The 27,627-nt window shown below is 38.9% G+C and overlaps 1 protein-coding gene across 3 annotated transcripts in view; it reads left to right on the top strand.

The window, feature by feature from the left end:
* LOC135719407 (transcription factor COE3) overlaps positions 1–20,560 on the top strand; it is a 105,177-nt gene extending 84,617 nt beyond the window's left edge. For 2 of the 3 annotated variants that reach the window (XM_065242106.2, XM_065242098.2), the window contains exons 11-16: positions 2,020–2,108; positions 13,130–13,195; positions 14,137–14,311; positions 16,795–16,977; positions 18,402–18,491; positions 19,596–20,560. In XM_065242106.2, coding sequence (XP_065098178.1) covers positions 2,020–2,108; positions 13,130–13,195; positions 14,137–14,311; positions 16,795–16,977; positions 18,402–18,491; positions 19,596–19,627 — 635 coding nt within the window. In that variant the 3' untranslated portion in view covers positions 19,628–20,560. The remainder of the gene's footprint in view (positions 1–2,019; positions 2,109–13,129; positions 13,196–14,136; positions 14,312–16,794; positions 16,978–18,401; positions 18,492–19,595) is intronic. The other variant, XM_065242114.2, reaches the window with a different exon arrangement.
* Positions 20,561–27,627: the final 7,067 nt, after the last annotated feature.

The following is a 27,627-nucleotide window of genomic DNA, read 5'->3' as shown; positions in this document are numbered from 1 at the left end:
CTTTTTTAGTTCTTTTGTTTGAATTGTTTCTTACTCTTTTTCTTTTATTGTTCTTCCTTTATTCCATCCTTCCTTCCTTTTTTCCTTATTCCTTTTATCCTTTCTTTCCTTGCTTCCTTCCCTTCTTTCTTTCTTCTGTTCTTTTTCTCTTATTCCTTCATTTTCTTACGTCTTTTTTCTTCCTTTCTTTCATCATATCCTCTTTTCTTCCTCCTTTCTTCATCTTTTTTGTTCCTTTTCTTTCTTTCATTCTCTTTTTAAGTTATTTTGGTGTAATTCTTCTATTATTGTTCTTCCTTCCGTCCATCCATCCAACCTTTCCTTATTCATTTAATCCTTTCTTTCCTTCCCTACCTTCTTTCTTTCTTCTGTTCTTTTTTCCTCTCATTCCTTAATTTTCTAACAAATTCTTTCTCTTTTTTAGTTCTTTTGTTTGAATTGTTTCTTACTCTTTTTCTTTTATTGTTCTTCCTTTATTCCATCCTTCCTTCCTTTTTTCCTTATTCCTTTTATCCTTTCTTTCCTTGCTTCCTTCCCTTCTTTCTTTCTTCTGTTCTTTTTCTCTTATTCCTTCATTTTCTTACGTCTTTTTTCTTCCTTTCTTTCATCATATCCTCTTTTCTTCCTCCTTTCTTCATCTTTTTTTGTTCCTTTTCTTTCTTTCATTCGTTCTCTGTTTTTAGATCTTTTGGTCTAATTCTGCTATTATTGTTCTTCCCTCCCTCCTTCCATCCATTCATCCAACCATCTTCCCTTTCCTTATTCATTTCATCCTTTCTTTCCTTCCCTACTTTCTTTCTTTCTTCTGTTCTTTTTTCCTCTCATTCCTCAATTTTCTTTCACTTCTTTTCTTTCTTTCCATCTCTTTAACTACACTGTTTTCCTGACACTTTTATTTACAGATACAGACTATTATCACATGGCAGACTTTTCAAAAATGACACATTGACACCTCCATCACTTACTGAACCTAATCAAACTGCATTAGATCAGTGTACATTTCTCTTGAACCAGATCAACGGCACCTTTCTCACAGCCTCCCGAGAGACCGTTCTCTCACCGCCACAGAGTCCCGAAGACCACCACACACCCCCCTCCTCCCCAACCCTTCACTCCACGAGCACTTCTCTCCTCCTTTCTGTGAAACGGCTCAAACAAATTTGATTTAGCAGCTCGGCGAGGGCCATTCACGAGGAAAGAAAACAAATATTGTTATAATGGTAATAACATCTATTTGCAGCGCACGACAAACGGCGCCGGGCCCTTTGAAAAGATGCCCCTGCTCCCGCGCAGCCACCTTATTCTTATTCATGAAAGCGACGCTTATGCATATTAGCGCAAACTAGGTATTCTACTTGCCGGCGTTTGGACTGTCAATCATCCTTACGGAATACAAGAAGGAATGGTGACAAAAGAGGAACGGGCAAGAAGGCTGACAAATTGTCCCCAAAGTCAAATTTGACAGCCTTTTATGATTAATGGGCTTGATTATGGAGAAATATCCCCTAACTTCTTTCCGGGTGTTTCTTTCGGCTTTCGCATTCGCACAAATGGGGAAGAGAGGCTAAGCGGAATAAAATCAACTGCGAGAAGAGTTGAGTGAGAAGAAAGGAATTGAATTAGGCAGGAAAGGTTAGAGTTTGTGACAATAAGAAGCGTGAAGAGGGAAGCAAAGGCCATAGGGTCTTACTAAACACTTCATAAAACAAATTTGTGCAGGAGGAAGCCTGGATTGATGCCACAGGGACAAATCTAAACACATAGGGGACAAATATAAAGCCGTGTGTAGCTCCAACATCATGGGTTCGGTTCACATAAAAAAACACAGCTGATAAAAAATGTATACCTTGCATAACCTGAATGAAAATGTCTGCAAAATGCATAAATATTAATGCAGCTTTAAATGTGAATGTACAAACACTGATACCAATTCTGGGTTCATAACAAAAACGCCATCATCTCCTCTGTCTGAGAAACTTGTCCAATTAAATCAAATATATATTTTGTGTCTTCCTTCAGCTCTGAACGAACCCACCATAGACTACGGCTTCCAGAGGTTACAAAAGGTCATTCCTCGTCATCCCGGAGACCCGGAGAGGTTACCCAAGGTTAGTGTGTTCAACGTTACATCAAAATGTGCGTTTTAAAATAAATTTAAAAACAGCCACATGTGTTCTTCAAATGTTCTCCGGAGTTTGCACAGCAAACCTTGATTCTCAAAGCCTGAGGGTCTTGAGTTTGATAGCGTAGAAGCAACATCGCACACAGGCGTGTGAATGAATGTTCGTGTGATGCTGGCTTTGAGAGGGTGAGATGGAGGTTACATCCATGCTGGTTGCTCGCTGCCACTTTGGGGCAGCAACAAGCAAACAAACCAAAAAGAAAAAGGAGATATGCATGAGAGTATGCAAAACACACATGCAAAAAAACTGAATGCGCAGTCAGGTGCCCTGGGCGGTTTCCCGCCTGGTTAGTATGAAAAGATTATTTTCCCCTAAAAAGGCGGGAAGCTAAGTGAGAGAGATTCTTTCGGGCAGGGCGCTGGTGTAGGAGGGGATCAGATCTGATGCGGACTGACATTTTGAAACAGTTGCCAAATTGAAACCATTTATCAAAATCTGACATCTGAGATCCAGTCACCAAAAAAGCAGTTTATTTGTAAATTGATACTAATAGTGAGCATACATTGTCTGGCTGCTTTGATGCTGTGATTTGTAGAGAGGGGAGAGCCAGCCATCACCTCTTATATACTTATACATTCAAGGGGAAAACTCAATAAGCTTTTTCCCCCCGCCTTTATTTTGCTCCTGGTGCCGAGAATTTTTGACACAGTCTTATAAATAAATAACCGAGCAAATACATAAAGCAGTAAGTAGGTAAATAAATAACTAAGTAAATGAATAAGTAATTGAGCATGCAAATAAGCAAATAAATAAACAAATAAAAAGGTTTAGAAAGTAACCATGCGAGATGTTTCAAGCTGTGCTTTTGTGCCACTTATATTGTGTTATTTATATATCTTTGCTGTTTGAAATTGTTTGTTTAAAGCAAATACTTGTGCATCTTTGTGTGTGTAATATGTGTATGTTTGCCAGTGACGGCCCCTACATTCAGAAACCCAGCTGCGCTTGCCTTGCGACCTTTGCCGAGGCCAAACGTGTATCAGGTTTATCTATAATTTCATTTCCAGTCCCGGGTTTGGCCGTCAGCATGCACCTTTCTGTCCAGATAGATCAGGAATATGGAAGTGATTCAGGTCCTGTATTTCTCGCTGGAATTCGGCACACATGCTCGCAGACGGTCCCAGGTTGCCAGGAGGTTAACAGCCTGTGAGATCCACTCTTTCGGACACCTGGATTACAGCGTGTCTTAAAAATGTCAAATAGTGATCTCCATTAGCAACACAAAGTCTGTGTTTATTTGTAAAAACAGCTACATTTTATCTGCATCCAAGCATCATAAGGTCATGGGTTTGATTGCCAGGGAACACACATACAGTATTATAATTTGAATGCACTTTGGATGAAACTGGCGTATTCATATTTGAAGTTTTACACAGATCGACATACAAATCCATTGCTAGAGAAAACAAACAGTGGTGCAAATGGATATTTGACTTGTTAGTTGTTAGTAATTGAGATTAATACAACCTCTCCGTGTGACAACTAGCCCCTGTCCGCCCTATAACCCCGATTATACACCTGTTTAAAGCGGTAGTCTGATCTATTGACTTCCTCTCCATTGGCATGTTGGCACATTATACCAGTTCTTTATTAGTATAGTAAGGGTGTATATGTTTGTGTGTGTGTGTGTGTGCGGTGAACCGCTGTTCACCAGCCTCGGTGTGCGTATGTGATTTATCATTGTTAGGGGACCTGTCGGATGGCTTGCTCTCCCGGGTCAGCTGATCTGCTCTCGCTGGGCGCTTGAGAACCATCCTTCCATAATTGAGCCCCTGGAAAGAAAGCATGGGGAAAAAGGAGGAAAAAATAGAGAAAGGAAGATAGAAACTGGCTTGTCGGGAGACAGCCTTCGGGGCTGGAGAGTCGAGAGCCGGGCCAATCTAGAGTCAAACAGACTCACCTTGTTACCCGTGTTGAATGAACTGCAGAGCCGGCGTGCTACTCTTTGTGACCCATCCAGACACAAATACACTTCACACAAAGACACAGACACACACTCAGCCAGACACCGACAGCAGGGGGCAGAAAGTCTTGAGATGAATTCATGCTGTGATACTCTGCTGTAGGGATCTGTGAAAGGAAAGGCAGAGGAGCGCAGCATCTTGATGTACTGTAATGTGCTCTCTGCCTTTTGGCTGGTGGACTAAAGAGATTAACATGCAGACATGAATTCAGTTCATCCAAAAACACCTCGTAGGGTAGAGAACAAGTCGCGTGCCTCCCAGAGTGCACCGTGTGAGGGATACCAACCCGTACCATCCTTTAAAAAGTACCAAGACAGGTTTCGCAGCCAGATGCCATGGGAGAGAAAGTAACTTTTTTCAGTTCTTTTTCTATATTGAGGTTTTAAAGATAAAAAAAAATCACTTATGCATTGTTGTTATCACTTTATTATACAAAAAAATGCTGGGTTATTTTCAGCAAACCTAGCTCTTGGGATAAATCAACCCAGAGAATGTTATTTGACCCAACAATGGGTTAAAACAACTTAGCTTTGGTTGTAATTTAACAACCAAACCATGTTGTTAACTTATTGTGTCAAATAGAAACATTTTCTGGGTTCATTTCAACTCAGCTGCTGGGCTCGTCCTTTTTTGATCCAACGCTGGGTTGAAAATAACCCAGCATTTATTAGAGCGCATGTATGTGACTGCAAAAGAAAATTTCTTAGAAAAAGTAACCAAAATATTTGAACCCCTGCAAAAGTCATTGTATAATGTGCACCCTATTCCGAAAAAACATTTATTTGGCAAAGTTTTTTTTATAGACGGTTTCAGCAGTAACAACATAAACAAGCGGCTGTCGCGGTCCGCACGTAACTTCCGGTAAACTCTGCTAAGAATAAATAACAACAAAGTTCTTTAAACGTAGTTTATTTATATAACAAGCAAAAAAACAACACCTAGGAAACCAAAACATTTGTTATTTTCGACGAGGCATTTGTTCAAGAGATCAGTTTAGCAACTAGTCAGACCATTACTAAAAACGAAAGCGGAAGTAAGGTTCGGATCCAGTCGTGTATCACGTGAGTCCGATGAAACCGTCTATAAATGCTTTGCTATTTTCAATCCAACGTTGGCTCAAAAAGGGACGACCTCAACCGTTGGGTTAATTTTTTGTGTATTTGACCTAACAATGAAACAAACCAGCTTTGGTTAAATTACAACCCAATGGGTGGGGTTTTTCCTTTTTTTTGACTCAACGCTGGGTTGAAAATAACCCAGCATTTATTAGAGTGCATGTATGTGATTGCAAAAGAAAATTACTTCGAAAAAGTGTCCAAAATATTTTAACCCGTGTGAAAGTCATGGAATAATTTGCACCCTATTCCAAAAACTCATTATTTGGATGTTTTTATCCAAAGCAACACTTTTAAAAATGCTGGGCTATTTTCAATCTAACGTAGGCTCAAAAAGGGGCAAACCCAGCCGTTGGGTTACTTTTTGGTGTATTCCACCTAACAATGGTTTAAAACAACCTAGCTTTAGTTAAATTATAACCCAACAAGTTGGATTGTAATTTAACCCATGCTGGTTTTTTAACTCAATGATGTGTCAAATATAAAAATTTTCTGGGTTAATTCCAACCCAGCTGCTGGGCTCGTCTCTTTATGACCCAATGCTGGGTTGAAAAAACACAGAATTTTCTGGAGTGCATGCATGTGATTGCAAAAGAAAATTAAAAACATTTTGCCAAACATTTTTATCCAAAGCAACACTTTTAAAAATGCTGGGCTATTTTCAATCTAACGTAGGCTCAAAAAGGGGCAAACACAGCCGTTGGGTTACTTTTTGGTGTATTCCATCTAACAATGGGTTAAAACAACCTAGCTTTGGTTAAATTATAACCCAACAAGCAGGCGACACTCTTAAAAATGCTGGGCTATTTTCAATCCAACGTTGGCTCAAAAAGGGATTAACCCAGCCGTTGGGTTAATTTTTGGTGTATTTGACCTAACAATGTGTTAAAACAATTTGCTTTGGTTAAATTTTGTTGGGTTTGTTCCATTTTAACCCAACGCTGGGTTGAAAATACCCCAGTACTTATACTGTGTATAGATGTGTGTATTATGCATGGAATTCCAAAAAAGATGGAAGGCTTGTCTGAAGCGTGGCCAACAGCCAATCACAGTGGCTGCAGCACATGCTCCGATCTTCCATAAACGTAATTGGCTGGCTCTGCCTAGGTTATTTGCATAAGGGGATCTGAATGGCTGACGCTCCCGTTGCCGCTTGAAAAGTTGGGAAATTTTCAACTTGACGCGGCGCCGACGGATCCACAATTCAGTTCGGCAACGCTTGACGTCACCCATTAAAAGTGAATGGGAAGCGTCAACCCTTACGCCCCGTGTGAATGCGCCGTTAGTGTATAGAGCAACCAGGGCAAGTTCATTTTCTGACAGCACTTACAAGAGGGACTTCTCTTCGTCATCAACCCGTGACGCAAGGGACCCTCATTGGGTCCTATCACGTGATCCCCACAGTGCCCGGGGTGAGGAAGTGAGGGTGTAAAAGTAGGGGTCTTCTAAGAAAGACCACCACCCTAGAGTAATAAAGATCACAGGATGACTAATTGTATGCCTGGCAGGCGGCAGATCTTTACACCTCGACAGTCAGCTAATAAGACATAAGGCCCAGTACCTGTCTCTCTCAGGGCCAGGTGGCACACCTCTAAAGCCCAGAGCGGGGTCAGATGCTCAGGCCGACCGGCTGTAATCATCAGCGGGTCTACTAGAGGGCAACTGCCACCTTATCAATCATTGATTGCATTTCATTAGAGGTTCAACAGAGTAAGTATTAAGCCTTGAAGTAATATTGAGGTTATAGAGCACCTTGACTAGAGGGAACGTGGACTGATTCATGCTGGCAGACTTAATTTGAGAGGGAATGTGCGGGACTTTTTTTGTTTTGGCAGAGAAAGTGTGATGTGAAATAGTTTGTAGGGAATGTGAAGGGTACGAGTGTAAAGTAGCCAGCGGTGCTTCTGTAGACGGCACATAAATAATGAAGTAAAGCTGAGTCCACAGAGCACAACTGTACGGTCTGTTCACCTTGTGGCTGTTTGAAATCATTTTATACCCCCGACCCCGTTCCTTTCCAGTCTACACATCTTACCGTCTCGTGGTGCTGAAATAAAATTTAAATTCGACTACAATTGTTTGGCGAAAATAGTTTTTTTTCTAAGCAGTAGATTTTCATTTATTTAGAAGTGGAAAGGAAGGAGTGGAGAATAGGAGAGGAACTGAAGAGGAGGAGGAGAAGAAGAACTGTGGAGTGCCGATAAGCGATGTTGTTAGTGATAAATGAGACACTGTGCATTAGGATATTGATCAGGACTGAACTCAGACCAGTGTTAAAGTGCTCACAGTTCTGATTACACATAAAACCTTGACAGGAAGCCACACATACACAGACTGAGATGAAACAATTTGCTTTTGATATGCCATCATTTTGTCAGTATGCAGACACATTTACATTCATGCATTTTATTCAAAGGTACTTACATTATTTTTTATAAGTATGTGTGTTCCCTGGGAATTAATTTCATAAATTTTGCACCGCTCTAATGCAATGCTCTACAAGTTAAGCTACAAAAAGAGATTTTATCATAAAATAAAGAATAAGAATACACATGCTTGTAGACTTAATGCAGACCAATTGTTGATACACAAATAGCAACAACTCTGTAATGCGTCTTCACTTGTACTTGTGATTGTGTTTAAGGGTGTGGGTTTGTGGCTGTGTGCATTGCTAAGCAAGTGTGTGTGTGTGTGTGTGTGTGTGTTCATGTTGTGCCAAAGGGCCCATGGCAGGCTGTCGTAGCCAGCAAGCATGAGAGACATTAACTAACTTCTGTTTTATAATGGAGATTAATGAACTGAGCCGCGGCCAGAGGGAAGAGGGGACAGGAGAGCAAAGGAGAGAGAGGGTATGTGTGAGTGAGTGAGTGAGTGAGTGAGTGAGTGAGAGAGAGAGAGAGAGAAAGAGAGAGAGAGAGAGAGAGAGAGAGAGAGAGAGAGAGAGAGAGAGAGAGAGAGAGAGAGAGAGAGAGCCAAAGCTGTGCTGGTGACAGATTGCCCACTGGGTGTGGATGGCAGAGCGCTGTTGAACCAGGGACAGGTTGAGCGGCTGGGGTCGGACACGGGGAAATGTGGTGGGGAGGCCACCTGAAACAAGAGCCCCATACCTGGGTAGCATCAGGCAAGAAAGCAGGCCATGGAGACACACACAGATGGGCTGAGACAAGGAGGGTGGGAATTTATAATAAAGGAGTAAACCACAGGACAATTATAGAAAAGTGAGTAAATACTAGAGTATAAAAAGTATTTATTCTTAATAAGCAGGTGCACATGTGCATACAACACACTCGGATGTCAATAAAAATGAACAGGTGCATAAACCATTTAAATGAATGATATCTGCATTTAAAATATTTTTATCTGATTAATATTAAAAAATAAAATAATAATTAAGATATAATAGGCATGTTTAATACTTTAAACCCAATCCCAATCACTAAAGTATTATTTTATTCAGTTCACATTTTTAAAAATGTTTTAAATATGATAATGCTGTAAACTCCATGACAGCATATAATAAATATTATGTTTGATACGACTAATACGACTCAATTTCAATTGCCTCATTGTCTTGATGTTTTTATATTGTTTTGTTGTTTTATTCTGTTAGCAATACTAATAATGTAGTACAGTAAATGATTAGGTCTGTATTAGTTGCAATCGTTTGAGAACAACAGAGCACAAGGTCTCTCTCTCTCTCTTTCTCTCCCGTGTTTGTCATTGACTTGAGCCATCTGTGAGGATCGTTATTGCTCATAGCTGATTGGCCAGAGGAGAACTGTTAGTTCTAAGGTCATATTTTGTCGTGGGAAATGCAAGTAAATGAGGATGAGGAGGAGGAAGCTTAACGTCCCCCCATCTCCATATGCCCCCTGATCCTCATATGCATGTATGTTCACAACCACACAAACACATTCCCAGATGAGCTCTTTAACTTAAACACCACAGAACATTACAGTAGCTGCTGGTTTCCACAGCCGGTATCTCGGTAAATGCGTTTCCTCAAAAATGTAATTATTTCCACATACTGTACTGTTTTTAGTAACTCGTGGCCTGGCATTAAGCAGTCAAAGAGCCATATTTAGCCATTGCATACATGGCTGCTAATGACTGAAATAATATAAATATCAATACACTTTTACAGTATGAACTCTGGATTTCTGTATACAATATATATGTGTGTGTGTGTGTTTTGGGCTAGCTATAGTTTTTAGTGTTGCAGAATAAGCAAAAGTTAATGCTGATATAAAACTCCTTTTGGAGGACATATTTGAAAGAAAAAGGCCTAATTTACACGGCCTGGTAACACCAAAAACAACAGCTAAAAATATTTAAAAATTTAGAAATTTTATAATTTAAATAAAAATAGAGAGGAATAATATCGTTCAGAGCGATTTTATCCAATTGATGAACGAAAAAACTGCAGGGCCTGCATATTTAAATGAGCTTACCATATACAGTACTGTGCAAAAGCCATGCCACAATTAGATTGGTTGTTTTTGCAATGTTATAGTGATCATATATATCACTTGTTTCTCAGTCTCTTAAAAAGAATACATCCAGAAAATACAGGAAATGTGTATATGGTATTAAAAACTGTATAAAAGCGTAAACTGATGTGTCAAGTTTTAAGGGTAAACTCCCCTTCCACTTGGGCAGTACCAGGAAACTGCTGGATTTTTTTGTACATTTTCCTCTATTTTTTGTTTGCATTTTAATAAAATAGATTGAAAAATAAATATAGATATACATTAAAACTCCTAAAACAAGACTTTTGCACAGTACTGTCCAGAAAAGATAATTATCCTTAAAGTTAGATTTAGTAATTCTTGATGCCTTGTATTTATATAACAACAGTTCTGAAAAATCTCACTAGAATTTATATAAATCTGAAAAAAGTGGGACGTCTTCAAAATGTTTAAAAAAATACAATTGTGACCTGGACCACATAACCAGTCATAAACTGTTGTACACAAAAGTGGATGATTACACTGCTTCAGGTTAATATTATATTTATTGCTTCTTCCTAACCCCAAATAGCTGGAAGAAATCTAAAATGCAAGCCAAACCAAAGCTGGGGTCTTAGTAGGTTAAAGTTGTCAAAATGAAGTCCTTAGCAACCCATATTACTAATGTTAAATACATTTTTTTATATATTTGAGGTAGGAATTAAAAAAATATCTTCATAGAACATTTATTTAATATCCTAATGATTTTTGGCATAAAAGAAACATTTATATATATATATATTTTTTGCTATTGGTACAAATATACCCGTGCTTCTAATGGTTTTGTGGTCCACGGTCACAATTTAGGTTTAGTGTAAAGAAATTGCTATTATCTGAATATAACAAATAACAGATTTAATTGGGAACTGAGTTAGCTTGGTAAATGTGTGTGTGTGTACAGATGCATGCTGTTGTTCTCACAGTACAGTAATGATAGGTTTGCAGAAGACCCCATCTGCCTCTTACCTGGTGACTCTTGAGGGGAAAAACAATGGCAACTCCTCCCACCGCCCGCCCTCCTCTCTCTCTCTCTCTCTCTCTCTCTCTCTCTCTCTCTCCTTCACATTTCCTTCACTTTATCTTCTCCTGTCTCTCATCTTATTTCTCCCTCCGCTCATCTCTCAGTGTCGCTCGTATGAGATTTACAGTTACTGTATGGTTTCCTCTGTCCTGCTTTCTGTATCCAGCCTGGTCATTTCATCATACCTTAATTGTATCTGTAGTCTTTTGTCTCATTGTCTGTGTTTACTCTGTGCTTTCATCTGCCTCTCATGTGAAGTGTGTTTGGTAGGCCCACACCTTGTCTCAGTGTAATACCCTAGGGAGATCCAGTAGAGGTTGCCATAATACCAGCTCTGACTTCTTCTGTACCAACACCCCCCCACACACACGGCTCAGAGAGAAAGAGAGAGAGAAACCATTTAATAGCTAATATATAGATAAATGTTTGCTCAAGTATATTTTGTGTACTAATGGCAACATTAAACCCCATTTACATTTGGCAGACACTTTTATTCAGTGTCCGCCAAATGTAAATTTTATTCACTTTTATAAATGACTTATTGTAGAGTACATTTTACAGTTTATAATTTTTATTATAAGCAATTATTATGTACACACCTTTAAAGGATTAGTCCAGATAATTTACTCACCACCATGTAATCCAAAATGTTGATGTCTTTTTTTGTTCAGTCAAGAAGAACTTATGTTTTTTGAGAAAAATTTTTTTTTTCTCATTTTAATGGACTTTAATGGACCCCAACACTTAACACTTAACAGTTTTTTTCAACAGAGTTTTAAAGGACTCTTAATGAGCCCAAACGAGGCATAAGGGTTTTTATCTAGTGAAACGATTGTCATTTTTGACAAGAAAAAAAAATGCACTTTTAAACCACAACTTCTCGTCTTCCTCCGTCTGTGTGACGAGCCAGCACGACCTCACGCTATTGCGTAGTGACGTGGAAAGGTCACGTGTTACATATATGAAACCCACATTTGCGGACCATTTTAAACAATAAACTGACACAAAGACATTAATTAGTACAACAGTGTCGGAACGGTCCTCTTTCTCCACACTTGTAAACACTGGGGCGTAGTTTCGCATCCGTGACCTCTTGACATGATGACGTTTTGCGCAAGATCGCGCTGGCGCTTCACAGGACCGGAGATAGACAAGAAGTTGTGGTTTAAAAGTGCATATTTTTTATTTTTCTTGTCTAAAATGACAATCGTTTCGCTAGATAAGACCCTTATGCCTCGGTTGGGATCATTTAGTGTCATTTGAAACTGCAATTTTAAACTGCATAAAAACTGTTAAGTGTTGGGGTCCATTGAAGTCCATTAAAATGAGAAAAATCCTGTAATGTTTTCCTGAAAAAACATAATTTCCTCTCAACTGAACATGAAAGACATCAACATTTTGGATGACATGGTGGTGAGTAAATTATCTGGATTTTTTTTTTTTAGAAAATTGACTAATCCTTTAATGAGCACATATCAATTGAGATCACACACAATTTATTCTACACCAGATCCACTGAAAACATTTTACCAAACCAAACCGGGTCAATTTTATCACAGTATTTATGTCGTCATGTTACCGAGGTGAACATCAGGGCGATGTCAGTGATTTAATACTTCCACCCGTGATGTGAAGAGGCGAAGAGAGGAGACAAAAATGAGTAACATGAGAGACAAATTCAGTACAGATGGACCAGATGGAAAGCGATTGTGCGAACTCTTGAAGCTGTTTTAAAGCGCTGGTGTCCTGTCTGGTGCTCTTAGTGAGTTGTGTGGGCCAGCGGAGATGTGTGACTTACACAGGAACACTACGAAATAACACGCAAACCTGCAGTCACACGCATCGTGTGAACAACGACAGTGCGGCGTGTGTGTGCGTATGTGTGCAGATTATAGCACAGGATCAGTGCTTGTGTGATCTGGCACAGGTTGGGTGTGGGTTTAGTATCTGTACAGTACATGTGTGTGTATGTGCGTGACAGGTTGGTGAAAATGAGATTCAGACAGCTTCTTCCCCCCCTCATCACATATTTGCTGTGTCTTTAAGAATAGGACTTGCATGAAATAAATAACATTGATAGTACTTTAAGTCATGTTATATTTTATATATGCAGTATATTAGGAATGCATGATACAAATTTTCGGTTACTTAGAAAGACATCTACCGTGATTTTGCTTTTTATTACGTTTCAAATTATTACATCACGAAACAAACATAGTGGAAAAAATGGTATGATACCCATTACAGGCCAATATATGGGTTTATCTCCATGTATGTACAGTATCAGATGTGGTGTGTTTCACTAAACTGAACTGTGTGTCTGTCTGTGTGTTTTTAGGAGGTACTGCTGAAGCGGGCCGCGGACCTGGTGGAGGCGCTGTATGGGATGCCCCATAACAATCAGGTATAAAAAATTAAGACAATTTATATAAACATCATAAATCAGCAATTTATATCAAGTGCCTAATAGGGCTGGGTATTTGCAAGGGCCTCATGATACGATACGATACATATCACAATGCATGGGTCATGATACAATGTATCACGGTATGATACAGTACGTTGCATGTTGCGATAAATTGCAATGCTTTTTCTTTTCGTTTTTTATCAAAAATGTAAAAAAAGAGCTGATTTATTTATTTATTTATTTTTAAGCCAAATTGCGTCCACACGAAAGCTGCAGGTGTTTTAAAATTTTCTGCCATTTTTCACTCCCACTAACTTCTGAGACATTGGCTGTATAAAACAAACTGGACAGCGACAACAACAGCAGCGGAGGAGGTCGTTTGACGCACACAGAGGGATTATTACATTTATTTAAATATCGACAGTAGAGATTGAAATATCGGTACACTATCGTGGAAAGAAGTATCACGATAGTTAGCTGTATAGAAACCCTTACCGGAAAATTATGTGACCTTATAAAGACAAACGTCTGTTTTAGTTTTAATATACACACATCGCTAGACAGTAAGGGACCACAATCTACTCGATTTTTAAAATAATATTTATTTAAAATTTAAATATAATCGCAATTTCATGCACAGATATGTAAGAGAATAATGACAGCATTTTATTACAATGTACTGTTTAAAAATAAAGTCAGAGAGATGTTGGTTTTGCCGGTTGTTGATGAATAACAGCTGTGAATGATCACACCGTGCTTAAGCAGCCACGTCACAGGAAAATAAATGAACAGTGTCTCAATGTCAAGTGAACTACATACATACACGTGCATACAAGATATACACAATATATCTAGGGAGCAGATTGAGACACAGTGTATGTCTTATAAACGACACCGTTTAGTTCAACGCTTTTGCTTTTTTGTATTCTCTTGACCAGGAGATCATTTTGAAGCGTGCCGCAGACCTGACGGAGGCGCTGTACAGCGTGCCGCGGAGCCATAACCAGCTGCCCTCACTGACGGGCTCCGGTGCACATTCGGGCATGATGGGAGTCAACTCCTTCAGCAGCCAGCTCGCAGTCAACATCTCTGAAGCCTCACAGGGAGACCAAGGTTGGTGGAGATATGATGAGTTTGTTAAGGGTCAGAATCTACTCTAATCTAAAGGTTCTCGGACACCTCAACACAGTCACACGATCTGTGAGTCAGCTATCTCTTGCCGTGCTTAACACCGACAGCTCCAGCCCACAGCTCTGGCTGTGTTTTGGCAAGCCTGTCACCCACAGCACTCAAAACTGCCACTCACATACACCTGCTCACAGGAACGACTGCGTGTGTACACGCTCGCTGTCATCCTGGAGAGAAGTGCGAAGGGTGCAGACTGTGAACGAGCTGAGAGGTTCAGGATGACAGCATTACAAGAATGAAACACGTCATTTGAGGATGCAAACGGCATGCATTTGATGCTTTGCTTCTTGATATAACTGCCAATAGATTTGTTCTGGGGCTTTGCATGTGCTTTTTTAGTTTAGGAGACGTGATGTCATATATAGGCTCAATTCTCAGGGAATGAAACTGAAAAAGATTATGTACCTAAAACTATGACATGCACTTTATTTTATTTTATTTTTTGCATCAAAAGCTCAGTCTAATTAATAAATATATTCAAAGTACATTAATGACCAAAAGTGATGTCCAACTTTAAAGAGTTGAGACCTTTGCACTTCATTCAAATGTTTTATTAACTTTTGTATGTATGTTGCATTGGTGTGTTTAAAGTACAGTATAAAAACTGAAGCCCAACTTTAGGAGGAATTTAAGAAAGCTTGGAAAATTAAAAATGTGCAAAGTTTATAAAGACATAACTCAGGACAGTCAGTGATTAAAAATATGACCATAAATGAGCATCAACAAATATTATATTAATTATAAATAGTATATAAATTGTAAAAATCAATGTATGTTTTATTACCTGTGTGCATTTTGTTTTGCTATATATTTTTTAAATATTAAAATTAAACCCAGCAACTCTAATATGCTGTGGTTTGTCTTTTTCGCTTTGTTTTTTTTTTCCAACCTTAAAAGTTTAGTCCATGTTGTACCATACAACTCATAATTTGATTATGGTTTAATCTAACTTAAGGGGGTCATTAAAAGTAAATATTGTACAAATTGTCCTTACCGAAATCACTTTTAGCCACTATTGTCCTTAAACTAGAAGCAAGTGAGAGTTTGTTACATACAGTAAAAGTATAAGCAATAAAACTGATAGCGACCAAACATCTCTGATCTTCAGTCGATTGCAGCGTGCATCTCATGAGCATTTCCACGCACAAGTGTGTTTTCAATATCCGGAGTATGGAGCCGTGTTTCTCCTCACCCACCAGCCCTGTCACACACGGACAGGAAGTGGGAATGGATGTAAAATGAACAGATCACTCATATGAGATAGAGAAAGAGAGAGAGAGAGAGAGATCCAGGAAGGCAGAGAAACTCTCATTCCCTTGACGCTCCTCTGTTTTCTCTCCTCCTAACACTCATCTCTTCTCCTCTCATCTGTTTTCCTCATTCATGCAGAAAAAGAACACCTACAGTTATCCATGAGGTCATGGGAAAGGGCCGCTAACCATTATAAAAATATTACATTTCATACTTCATGCTTGTATGCAGTGAAACTTCAGCGGGCTTTAATTCAGTTACTGCGCTCCTCTCGTTCATCCATCAAACTAATTATTGTTTCAAGTTATAATTACAAGTTGCAAACTCATTTATAGAAAACGCCGCCTCTTTCCTGCAGCTTATCAAACCACATAGGAGCAGGGTTTATTTAGGAAAATCTTTACACAAACACCCGGGCTTAACCGATATCAGCAATCTGCCAACAAACAATATTTGCAAACTATAATCTGATATAGCCATGTTGTCGCCCATGCGACTTAGACGTGTTATGAGCATTTTGAATTGAATATAGATAAATATGTAATAAGCATGCATTGTATTTTGGCCTTACCAACAAGCTTATATTTTTGTGCACATTTGTGCCATGAATAATGTTGATAAAGCTCAACTCTATTCAGAAAGGGACATTCTTTTATTATTTTCTTTACTTTCCTCTCGCAAACCGGCCTTTGACCTGCTCGGAGAATTTCGGCTTTAGGCCCAGAAAGTGAACACGGACGGATGCCAAGTGGTACATTTAAGACTTCCTGTTGAGTTTTGAGCAGCCTTGAGTGGCAGGACACTGGCTAGGGATCATACGGGAGAAATTATAATGAACAGAGAGAAAATAAAAGATGAACGAAGTACAAGCATAATGTGTGGCAGCTTCATCTTATTGTAACGCAAACACTCGCACACTAAGAGTCCTGCTGTCGCTTATGGGAACGTGAACAAAGTTTTGCCTGACTGCTGTACTAAGTGCTTTAATAACAACAGCCGGACGTCTTTAAGACTTTCTCACACTGGAAAGACAAACCCAGTGTGCTATAAAAGTGCGTTAGTCCAACATCTACAAATCCCATTATGCATCTTCATACCATCATGTGGTTTATATTTAAACCAGAAGCATTAACCTGTCACTATGTCTTGCGTTCCAGGTTACTCTCGTAACTCCAACAGCGTGTCTCCTCGGGGTTACGTGGCAAGCTCCACACCCCAGCAGTCTAACTACAACACCATCACCTCCACCATGAATGGATATGGAGCCGGTATGACCAACCTGGGCGTTCCCGGATCCCCCAGCTTTCTCAACGGCTCAGCCGCCAACTCTCCTTACGCAAGTGAGTCTCCCATCGTCATAGTACAATAGCAGATCCTGCAGTTTCCCTGCTGAAATGACCAGCGTGTGTTGAGTTTTGATTCTCTGTGTCATTAACTAGCTGGTGCATGGATAAATTCATGCTGGTCATTTCAACAGGGTGATTAACTCATCAAAGCATGTTTTTTATTTCGTTCAGTTAGTATTAAAGTTGCGCCTGCGATCAGGCCCGGCTCTAGTATTTAGATGCAAGGTGGGCCACAGACCCGCACGTTGGGCCGGATGGGGTTGGGTGGTGGTGTGGTTGTCAGGGTGCCAATCTCGTGATGGATGTGGAGCCGGGCCCGAACCTTTCAATGCTAATCTATGCAAAGAAACGTTGAGGTTATGTGTGTGTCTTGCGTGTTCTGTGAGGGCAACGGTTTTGTCTGTGTACTGTTTCATGCACTTTAAACGTCTCCATCAGAACTAACACCACAAACGTCCATGTTTTCCATCCCTCTTCATGTCTGACAAATTAACAACTCTTCCATGTCTCTCACTCACTCCGTCACTCACACGCTTTCTCACGACGGTCGGGGTAGTCGGCTTCGCGTCTGCACCCTCGAGTAGATGCGTCTGCTACTGCATTTGTGGAAAAAATAAGCTCTCCGGGTTTCCGGCTGACAATAACAAATGAGTTTTATATAGCTGAGTAACTAAGAGACTGTTCATATACACGTGTGATTGGCACTTGTTTGGCAGGCCGTGCTTTGTGCAAAGCTGTTTCAGGGCAGGTTTGCTTTCCATTCATTAAAAACGGGAAACAAGCTGGCGAGCGTTTACTATTGGAATTTCATTGAAGAAATCTGTGGGTTTTACTCTAGCTGGTGTAAAGCTCCTCTTAGGACGTAATGCGGAGCCAAGATGTTGGCTAGTGGTTTCTAATTCCTGTCTACCTCTCATAGCACGAAGACGACCGCATATTAGATACTCGTGATAATAACATTGTCTTCTGGCATGCTTTACGTGTGAGTGTGTCGACTTAAGAGAATATGTTGGTGCATCTGCGAAACTGCAGAACACTAGTGCCAAGTAAGTGCAATGACCTACTGTAAATGATATGAAGTCTTCCTCAAGAGTTATGGATCAACTTTGCCATGCAGGTAGCGCACTTTATCATTCCCATAATGCATCACTTTACCATAGCCCCTCCCCTTCAATTAACCCTCTAACAATCGGCATGACCCACCTCATTAACCACCTGCTCACTCACAACCATTTTCGTCTGTGTCTCTGTGTGTGTGCGCGTGTGTGCGTGCGTGCATGTGTGTGTTTCAGTCACCCCCTCCAGCCCTCTATTGGAACCTCATGTCTACTCCTCTTCCTCGTCTTCATCCATCCCTACTTCCATTTCTCTGTCTGCGGGCCCTTTCTCATTCTCTCCTGTCCATATGATCTCTGCAGTCAAACAGAAGAGCGCCTTCGCGCCTGTCGTCCGGCCACAGACCTCCCCGCCCCCCACCTGCACCAGCACCAATGGGAGCAGTCTACAGGGTGAGCACCCCACCCCTCACCTGCCTCTGAGCCAATCAGAGAAAAAGATCCACTTCTAAAATGTCTCACAAAAAATGTTGAGGTCAAAGTTGATCCATAACTTTCGGTGTATCGGGCGGGTTATTTGTACACAAAATAAGATGACTGGACTTATTGACTGGCCATTCTTAAAAATTCAACCCATAGTTAGGCTAGATATGGACAAACCCAACTTTTAAGTTGAATGAACTTAATTTAACATACTCTCAGAAATAATCACTGAGATGGTACCATTTAGGTACAGGCATGTATACATTTGGTATCTTTAAGGTACTAATATGCACTCTATAGGTACAAATGTGTACTTTTTTAAAAGGTTACCACCACTGTGCCATTATTTCTGAGTGTGCATGGTTGAGTTTTTCCATATTTGACCCAAACAATCCAGCAGTTTTAAGAGTTAGCCTATTGCTTGAAGTTACTTTATAACATTTGTTTTTAATATTTGTGGTGTGGTTATTCTAGTTATAATCAAAGTCCTAAAGCTTTCATAGTGACATTAGTTATATTAGTAATAGTACAAATTAAATTTTTCTTCAGATTTTTTTGTTGTCCAGCAACAAATTTATTCGCATGACTTCATATGTCAAGAATGTGTCACACTTAATTTGTTTTACCAAAGCTTAGGATGTAATTATTTTAAGTATTAATACATCATGAATTATATTAAGGATACACCGATACCAAATTTGTGCCAATATTCAATTACGTAGAATGGCGTCAGTCATTGCAACCCAATTCATAATAATCACACAGCATGAGTGTTGATGCGTTTTTCCGCCCCATTTGATTACCAGGATATAATCTGGTCGATGCCTGATATTGTGAACAAAATGCTTTTTTATCTGCCATGCATCCCTAAATTATATTATGCATCAGTAGCATGGCTTCAGTTGAAAATGTGTTTGTCATTTGTTTTGTAAAGTTCACAAATAACCTCTTAATACATTTCATAGACACAAACTCCCTTTTTCGTATATGATGTCATTCACCACAGCTTCTTCTTACCTGACTGATCTCTGTTGTTGTTGTCGACTGACCTCTGGTTTTCTGCTTCTCTTCCAGCTATGGCCGGGCTGATCGTCCCTCCTATGTGAAGAGGAACGAAAGCTTTCATTAGCCTTCCTCAAGTCCACAACAAACTCACTGGCTCACCAAATCTGTCTGACACTCTTATCAAACATCACAGATCCTCTGAGGAGCTGCCCCAAACAACATCTACACCTGGACTGCTAAAATCAAAGTCTACCTGGCCTGAAAATGTCTTGTAATATCTTCTACAAATCCATCATGGAGATTCGCAGAATTTTAAGAAGAAAGCCCGGAAGATTTATCAAAGACGATCATGATACGAGCAGGAGCCGAGGTTTTGATATGGAAAAGGGCTTTCCGATTTCGGCCATGGGGGCATCTTTGCATGACTGATGTTGTTTGTAGATCGGTTCCTCACGGTTAATTTTATGTGTATGTCCTACAGTCCCGCAGGAACCATGGGATCTCACTTGTTCAATAAGACTTGCGGCAATCAATGCCAGTTAAAGATGATTTGCTCCTGTTTTACAAATGTAACGTTTTTAACATCAAGGTTTGTTTTTCCTTTCTTTCTGTTTAAACCATCAAACGAACAAAGCGTAATGCACAAATCCAAAACAATCCCAGACAGAAAAGCGCCGGGCAAGACAGTGATATTTAGTACTGATCAGGATTTTGGATGTCAGTCATTTTTAAACATACTGTTTCTGTAGTACCAATGTAGTTCCAGGTGTGTGGATAGGTAGATTTAAGCCAGGAATGCTTTCTGCGGTTTTATCACATTAAGGTACCAGACTTATTGTTGATCTTCTTATTGTGCTCTTTTGTATGTATTTATAAAGTTGGTTTCAGGATTTCTTTGGTGAGTTAGGCCTGAATAATAGTATCAAATATCTATGTCAAAACATTTGATGTCTTAATACCTTTTAGATATTGTAAAAAGAGTGAAAACGAAAGGGATTACACTTTTTTGTAAAAACAAAAAACAAAAAAACAAATAGGTCTGGACACGACCTGGATGCCTGTTTTTAAAAGCAGGACACAAAGCTCCACGACTTTTGTAAAAATGACCATTTTTTTCCTCAATCGTATATATTTAATGTTTTCGTTTTACAAACGGCATTTGTGTTCTTGTTCCTCCTCTTGTCTCGTGTGTTTTTGTGAAACGTGTTATTTCCTAATGCACTATTTTTGTTGAGGCACTTACAAGAGCTATGTATCTTAGCAAGCGTATAAAATGTTAAAAAAGTAAAAAAAATGGAAAAACTTATACAAATATGCACCAGTACATTTTCAGACGATTTTTGGATCGATTACTTTTTGCTTTGGTCATGATAACTAAAATGGCTACGTAATTGTTTATCATGTGATTTTTTAAAAATGTCTCCATAATATTTTTCTGTCCTTGTGAGGTTTATTTTACATTAGATATCCGTTTTTCACCACGTAGCATTGATTGGTGAAAAGTCAAAGTTTCCAGGCCGTCACATCTAATGTGCCGATAAATATACCACATGATAAATATGTATCACACATTCCAAAATGGACCATATGACAGATTTCGGATTATTTTTAGTGGAGGAATACTACACAAGCGATTCGTTTTGACGTGGACCCATTCGTTGACGTAAGTGTTGCTGGTGGTATTGTTATTGTCGTTGCACACGTGCACAATTTTATGCAATCTGTATTTCAAATAATGCAAGCAACTTGCTATCCGCATTTCTGTGGAACAGCTGTGAAATTTAATAAAAGGAGATATGATGCCTTAAAATAAAATGTGCTACGACACGATGTATATCTTACATGAAAAACAAAATCCAATCTTAAACTTGCTCGTGATATGATGCATTTAAATACTTTTGAAACCACAACGTTTTAAGACGAATATGATGTAGGCAATCTGAGTACATTGCAGAAATACAGCTGATGGTTTACTGTCATTCGACACTACAGTTTCTTTATCATGTTTAGTTTCTGTTTGTGAAACAACTAAACATCATCTACTGTGACCACTTGAAAGATGAAATTTTAATATTCCCGTCATGTTTTTCCTATTTCCTGAAATGAGTGAAGGTGTGTGTGTATATGTGTTCCTAAGATGAAATTTTATTTCACAGGTGACCTAATTACTTTACATTCATCCAGTTGGGGTTTAGACATAAATGGGGTGAAGGAAATAGAAATTGACAGTGCCCTATTGTATTGAAACAGCTGAATTCAATCTTAAAGTTCACATGAAACACAGGTGTCAGAGATTTAGCCTGACAGGAAAACACACACACACACACACACACACACACACGGTTTTATCCATTTCCCTCATGCATTGCGTTTTCTAATAGCTTGTGAAAGGTTTTTGTCATAGATGTAGAAAGCTGTCTTCTGCTTTTTTCAAAAACAGATTTTTTTGGAAATGTTGAACTCGAAATGAAATGGGGAAAAGGTACTGCATCTTTGTGAAATATGAAATATTATATCAAAATATATCAAAGCACAATGTTTAATTAATGTCTTTAGAATTCAGATAGGGAGATGTATTCTACTTTCCTTTCTTCTCTGACCATGCTGTAAATAAATGCATGTTTTTCCTTCATTTTCTTTTTTCTTTTCGGTTTTCCTGTGATTCCGTGCTTTTTGTACAGAAACAGAAAAATAAAGATTACATTTGGCTTGAAAGCATCTCGTAACGCTTCATCTCTTGAACCGCACGCTTTCTTTTTAGTCTCGCAACAGTCCATCGAGTTCTAAAAGTCACTTTTTATGCCGTGTCTCTCAGCATGGGGTGGACCATCTCAGGCCAGAAATTTCGAGATCCGCTCCAAACTTCACAGCGTGGCTCATCCTTCCAAGGCTTCGACCTTTTGCTCCGCTCCGCCTGCCAGCACTGCTCAGTTGATGGGATATATTTTTGAAACCTTATCCAAAGACCACATTCAATATTTTAGAGTTTTGGCCCTCAAACCCGAGCGCCAGAACCTGCTTAAGACACGCTGACCCGTGCAGATCAGAATCAATCATTCCTGAAATCGTTCCAGCGCAGTAATTTTCCTAAACTCTCTGCCTGGATGTTAAGACAGGATGAGGGAGATATTCACCGAGTGATTTGTGCACATGACAAAAGAAATGCGTTAAGGATGGGGAATGATCTGAGCTGCTAAGCTGGTGACCTCACGCTTTTGACATTCACAAAAATTGCATCTTCTGGCTGGTTTGCTGACGTCAGACTGATTATCACAGGCTAGATTTTTAAGAAATAGGATAGTATAGTTTGAAAAGTATATAAAATGCACTCAAAAAAATGAAAATGAAGTGTTGGGTTTAATTAAAAATATTATGTCAACAGGTTCCACACAATTTGTTTAAGTAATCTCAACAAACAATAATTTAGTTCATTTTACAAAAGAAGTTTAAATAAACTCAACAAACCTTAGTCGAGTCAACAAATACAAAGTGAGTTAATTGTACAAAAAATAACACCCAATCAATCAATCAAAGTTCAGCTGCTTAGTACAAATTATCAAATAAACCTTTTTTTAATAAAGTTAATCAAACATATCACAAACATATTTGAAATGCAATGTTGATTGCACAAGTTTATTAACTCACACCTGGCCACTTATTACTCAGGAACCTATCTAATGGTGCTATACTTCTGCAAGAGGGTGCCAGAACAACAATTACCCAAAATGCACTGCAAAATCCTCAGCCAATGAGATGCAAGTCTGTATTGGTTTTATTAATCTGTTACTTTTATGCAATGTTGGCTGAACAAATACGTTTTAAGTAAAGCTGACAAGACACAATTTTTGTTGAATGAACTAGATTAAATTAAGATCACATTGTTAAATTGATTTTTTTTAGTTATCACAACATAAACAAATTAAGTAAAATTGGCAAAGGTGAAAGTTCTTTTTTTGAGTGCAAATGAAAAAGTACATACATTAAATATATATGGTGGTACTGTGCAAAAGTATTGGGAAAAATTAAGTTTTGTTGTTTTGCAATGGTTTAGTCCCCATATGTAATTATTTATCAGTCATTTTATAAATATGCTACCAGAAAATAAAAGAAGTGAATTAAGAAACAGATACATTTTAAGCTAAAGTGTCAAGTTTTAGAGTCATCTCCTCTTATTCTTAAGGAATAGCAGGACCCTGAAGGCTCTCTTAACCTAAATGAAATAAAATCCTAATGTCTAATTATAATTTAATGACTTCAGTCTCATCAGAAGAGTTCAACATGTGCCATTTTGTTCTCAAAATTGTTGTTTTTTTTTAACTGAAAAATAAATATGGATGTCAGGGCTTGATGGTATTGATAAATTGTTCTTGCGATATATCATTTCCTTAGATAAATGTTATTTTGTATTAGCTATTTTTTAAATCATTTAGATATGTAATTATCATACTAAAAACATATTCTTCTGATGTAATTACATCTAATTTAAAACTATTTCAGACATACTGTTCTTTTTAGGAATAAGTTTGTTGCTGTTGTTTTTTTCTGCTCGCCTCTACTCTTGCCATTTTTTTTCGCTATCTGCTTTGAACTTCACCTTTGCGCACGCGGTCTAACCAATAACATAATAAGACCTACTTGGCTGGTATCAAGTAAGGCCCCTTCAGATTCGTCTAATTTGGACAATCTAAGCATGCAACACACAAATGATAGACACGTAAAATAAATGTACGTTATCGCAACTCTCTGCGATATGGATATCGCATATGCTGATATCACGATAGCGATACGTTTCCCCAATATATCGTGCAGTCCTGAAACTGAAAAAAAAAATGGTGGTGGCCTGAGATTTTACATAATACTGTATGTAACAAAACAATTTCAGAAAAAAATCTGTTTGTGATAATATATACAAAATATTTTAAAAGGGGCATTCTGACTTATTAACACAGTTTAAGAGTTTTAGTCCTCATGCTAAACATAAGCAAAGTGTCAAAAAAGCAGTTGAGCTTTTAACAGAGTATTTCTGAGCCAAACTCACGCCTCCTTTTTACAAGTTTCGGAACGTTTTTTCGAATGGGGGTATCCGTTATGACTGATTGACCCCATATTCCTTTTATGGGCCTTTACCCCATACAAGTGAGAGCGAGAATGCGCAATAGCATTGCTCCGTCGGGTAGAAGTCACCGGTAGGCTATTACAGCACCCGACAACTTTGTTTTAGCAAGATAGTTCGACAAACAAGTGTGTTTTTGGATGTAAGGAGAAGAAAACCTTATTTAGCTTTCCCTTTTCCTTTTCAAATGGGCAAATGCAGTAAAAAACTGGATTACGTTGCTTTTTTTATTAAAATAGCGGATAACCAAACAAGGATTAATTACCAGATAGAGACGTCCTGCTGTAATCGTTGCTGCTGTTGTTCTTGTTCGTCCATTACTGACTCAGTATTCGATTCTGGATCATATGTATAACGTAAGGCTGGTTAATAAAAAAAAAAGTTTTTTTAAAGTTTGATTTCCATCTATGTTGGCTGTGAATCCAAAATTAGTATCCAAAGTTGCACGTACTCGTAACTCTTCAGCTCCGCCCACCACACGCATTCGAGTGTTTGTCCTTTCCCGCCAAAAATCGGAAAGGCTGTTCTTTCTTTTATAAATCTGACAACACGAAAGACTCTTTCGACATGTGAATGATGAAATACTACTCTATAGGTAAGCAAGATTAACATTAGATTGGCAAAAACATCTTGTGTTATGTCAGCTTTAACATCCCTATAACAAAGATGAACAAGATGAACAAACTAATAAATTACTTGATAAATATTAAACTGAAAAAAAACTTCGCACCTGACTAACTTTGTTTGGCTGTATGTACTCTATAAAACAATGCAAACGTTTTTAAATTGTGTGTTCAGTAAAGTTTCTACGTGTGTATGTGTGTCAACTGTACATTCACATGTTGACAATATGTCCACAGTAGCTGTGTTTCCATTAAATATTTGCGCAAACCTTTAGCATTATTTTCTAAATGTCGTCAAAAACTATTATGCAACGGAGGCATTTCCATTAACTGATGTTATGGGACTAAAAATTTTGTCTTGCGATAAGTCATTCCAAAAACTATGGCAACAGGTGTGTTTGACTTCATACGATACCGCACAGACCAACAAGAAGATACCAAGAAGGCGACTCGAAAGTAGGGCTGGGTATTGGCAAAGGCCTCACGATACGATACATATCACGATACATTGGTCAAGGTTCAATGTATCACGGTACGATACAATACGATGCATGTTACAATACATTGCAATACTAAAATAGAGCTAACTTTTTTTTTTTTTTTAAAGCCAAAGTGCTTCCACACGTCGACTTGGAAAGCTGCAGGTGTTATCGAATTTTCTGCCATTTTCTTACTCCCGCTAACTTCTGAGACATTGGCCGAACGGCCGTATATGACAGACAACTGGACAGTGACAACTACAGCAGCGGCGGAGTAGGTCGTTTGATGCACACAGAGGGATTTGATGGGTTGATCATGGAAAAAATCTATCACGATAGTTAGCTGTATCGATATTTTTGCACAGCGCTACTCGAAAGCATACTGAACAATCAACACTCGAATTGCTCTCGTGGTATTTCAATGTCATAGATAAGAAGTCAAACACACCTCTTCTGTTTTGTCCTGCAACCAAACATACCATGCAATTTTAAAAGAATGATCATGTGACTTTTACTCACATCAGGTGATTTTACTCACAAAAATTATTTCTTTGCTGTTTACCAATATATATTTCTTATATATCGCCATTTCAATTTTGCGCAATTTGAAGGGTAATGGAAACGCAGCTAGCAAAGCCAATGGGGTCATTTGTAGTCTTTATCTTCTAGTATCTTTATCTTCTGGGTCTCCACTCGGCCTTTGATGCCACCGGGCAGCACAGCTCATATCAAAGCCTGAGCTCAAGAACAGGAAGTCTGGAAAACTCTAAAAATCATGTGGGAGTACCAGAAGTTCATCTATCTCTCCGACCACGCTGCTGAGAGCAGGCACGTCGCTTCCAGACTCCCCGGCCCTGCAGAGCACACGGATCCAGCGGCACCTGTGACCTTCCTATTGTTGCTCAATGAAAATCTAGTTTAGTGGGTGGGAGAGTGTCTAGGCTGCTATCAACTCCTGAGCTTTCCCATGGAGGATTCTGAACAAGCCCTCAATAACTCGGCCACACTTCCACTTACCTCCAGTAAGAAAGAACTGGCATAGCTAGTTAGAATTACACACAAAAAATGCTGGGTTATTTCAATAACAAAGTGAATAAATTGCACTATTCGCATGTAGTTGGATGCTTGGATGTAGTTGCATTTTTAGTTAACTTGCTTCATTTGCGCGTGAAATTCGCATCATTGGCGTCTAGAATTCTCGTTATTCGCACGGGAAATTCAGACGCAAATACACTCAATTTGACGGATTTAGCTAGCTTGTGGTCTTAAAGGCGGGGTGCACGGTTTTTGAGAAACGCTTTGGAAAAGGGAGTCGGGCCGAGTACCAAAACAAACTTGTAGCCAATAGAGACAGAGCGCAACGCGTCATAACCTGAAAACCACGCCCACCGGGGCGAAAAAACAATCCATCCGTCTTCATTGACTTTGGCTCATAATAAAAATCAGAATAATGCCCAAAAGCTGCAGTGTGACAGGATGTAAGGCTAACAAACCAAAAAACCCAGAAATACGTTTTTATAAGCTGTTGACCCCTTAAAAAAAAAAAAAAACGTCATCGGCGATCCACTTTTGTGTCTTTATTATAACTTTTGTGTCGTAATCACATCACTACTAGAGCAAGCTTCTGATTGGTTAACATGGCGCAAGTATCCGCCAAAGTTCCGATTTTAAACTTGCCCAGAAAGGCTTCATTTGCACCACGTCATTCGCGCAATTCACGACGCAGGGTGTCTTACGTGTAGAGTTAACATTTAAAACACTCACGCTTAATAATTATTCCAAACTGTCCTCCAAAAAACAACAACCTCATAGGTCGTTTGTGCGAGCACGTTATTACGACATAAAGTGACGTATTAAGGGATTAGTGTCCTGTAGCGGCAGTAGCT

The sequence above is a fragment of the Paramisgurnus dabryanus genome, chromosome 16, assembly GCF_030506205.2.
Source record: "Paramisgurnus dabryanus chromosome 16, PD_genome_1.1, whole genome shotgun sequence".
In the NCBI taxonomy this organism is placed as follows: domain Eukaryota; kingdom Metazoa; phylum Chordata; class Actinopteri; order Cypriniformes; family Cobitidae; genus Paramisgurnus; species Paramisgurnus dabryanus.
The sequence above is the reverse complement of the archived record's forward strand: the minus strand, read 5'-3'. Positions and strand labels throughout refer to the sequence as shown.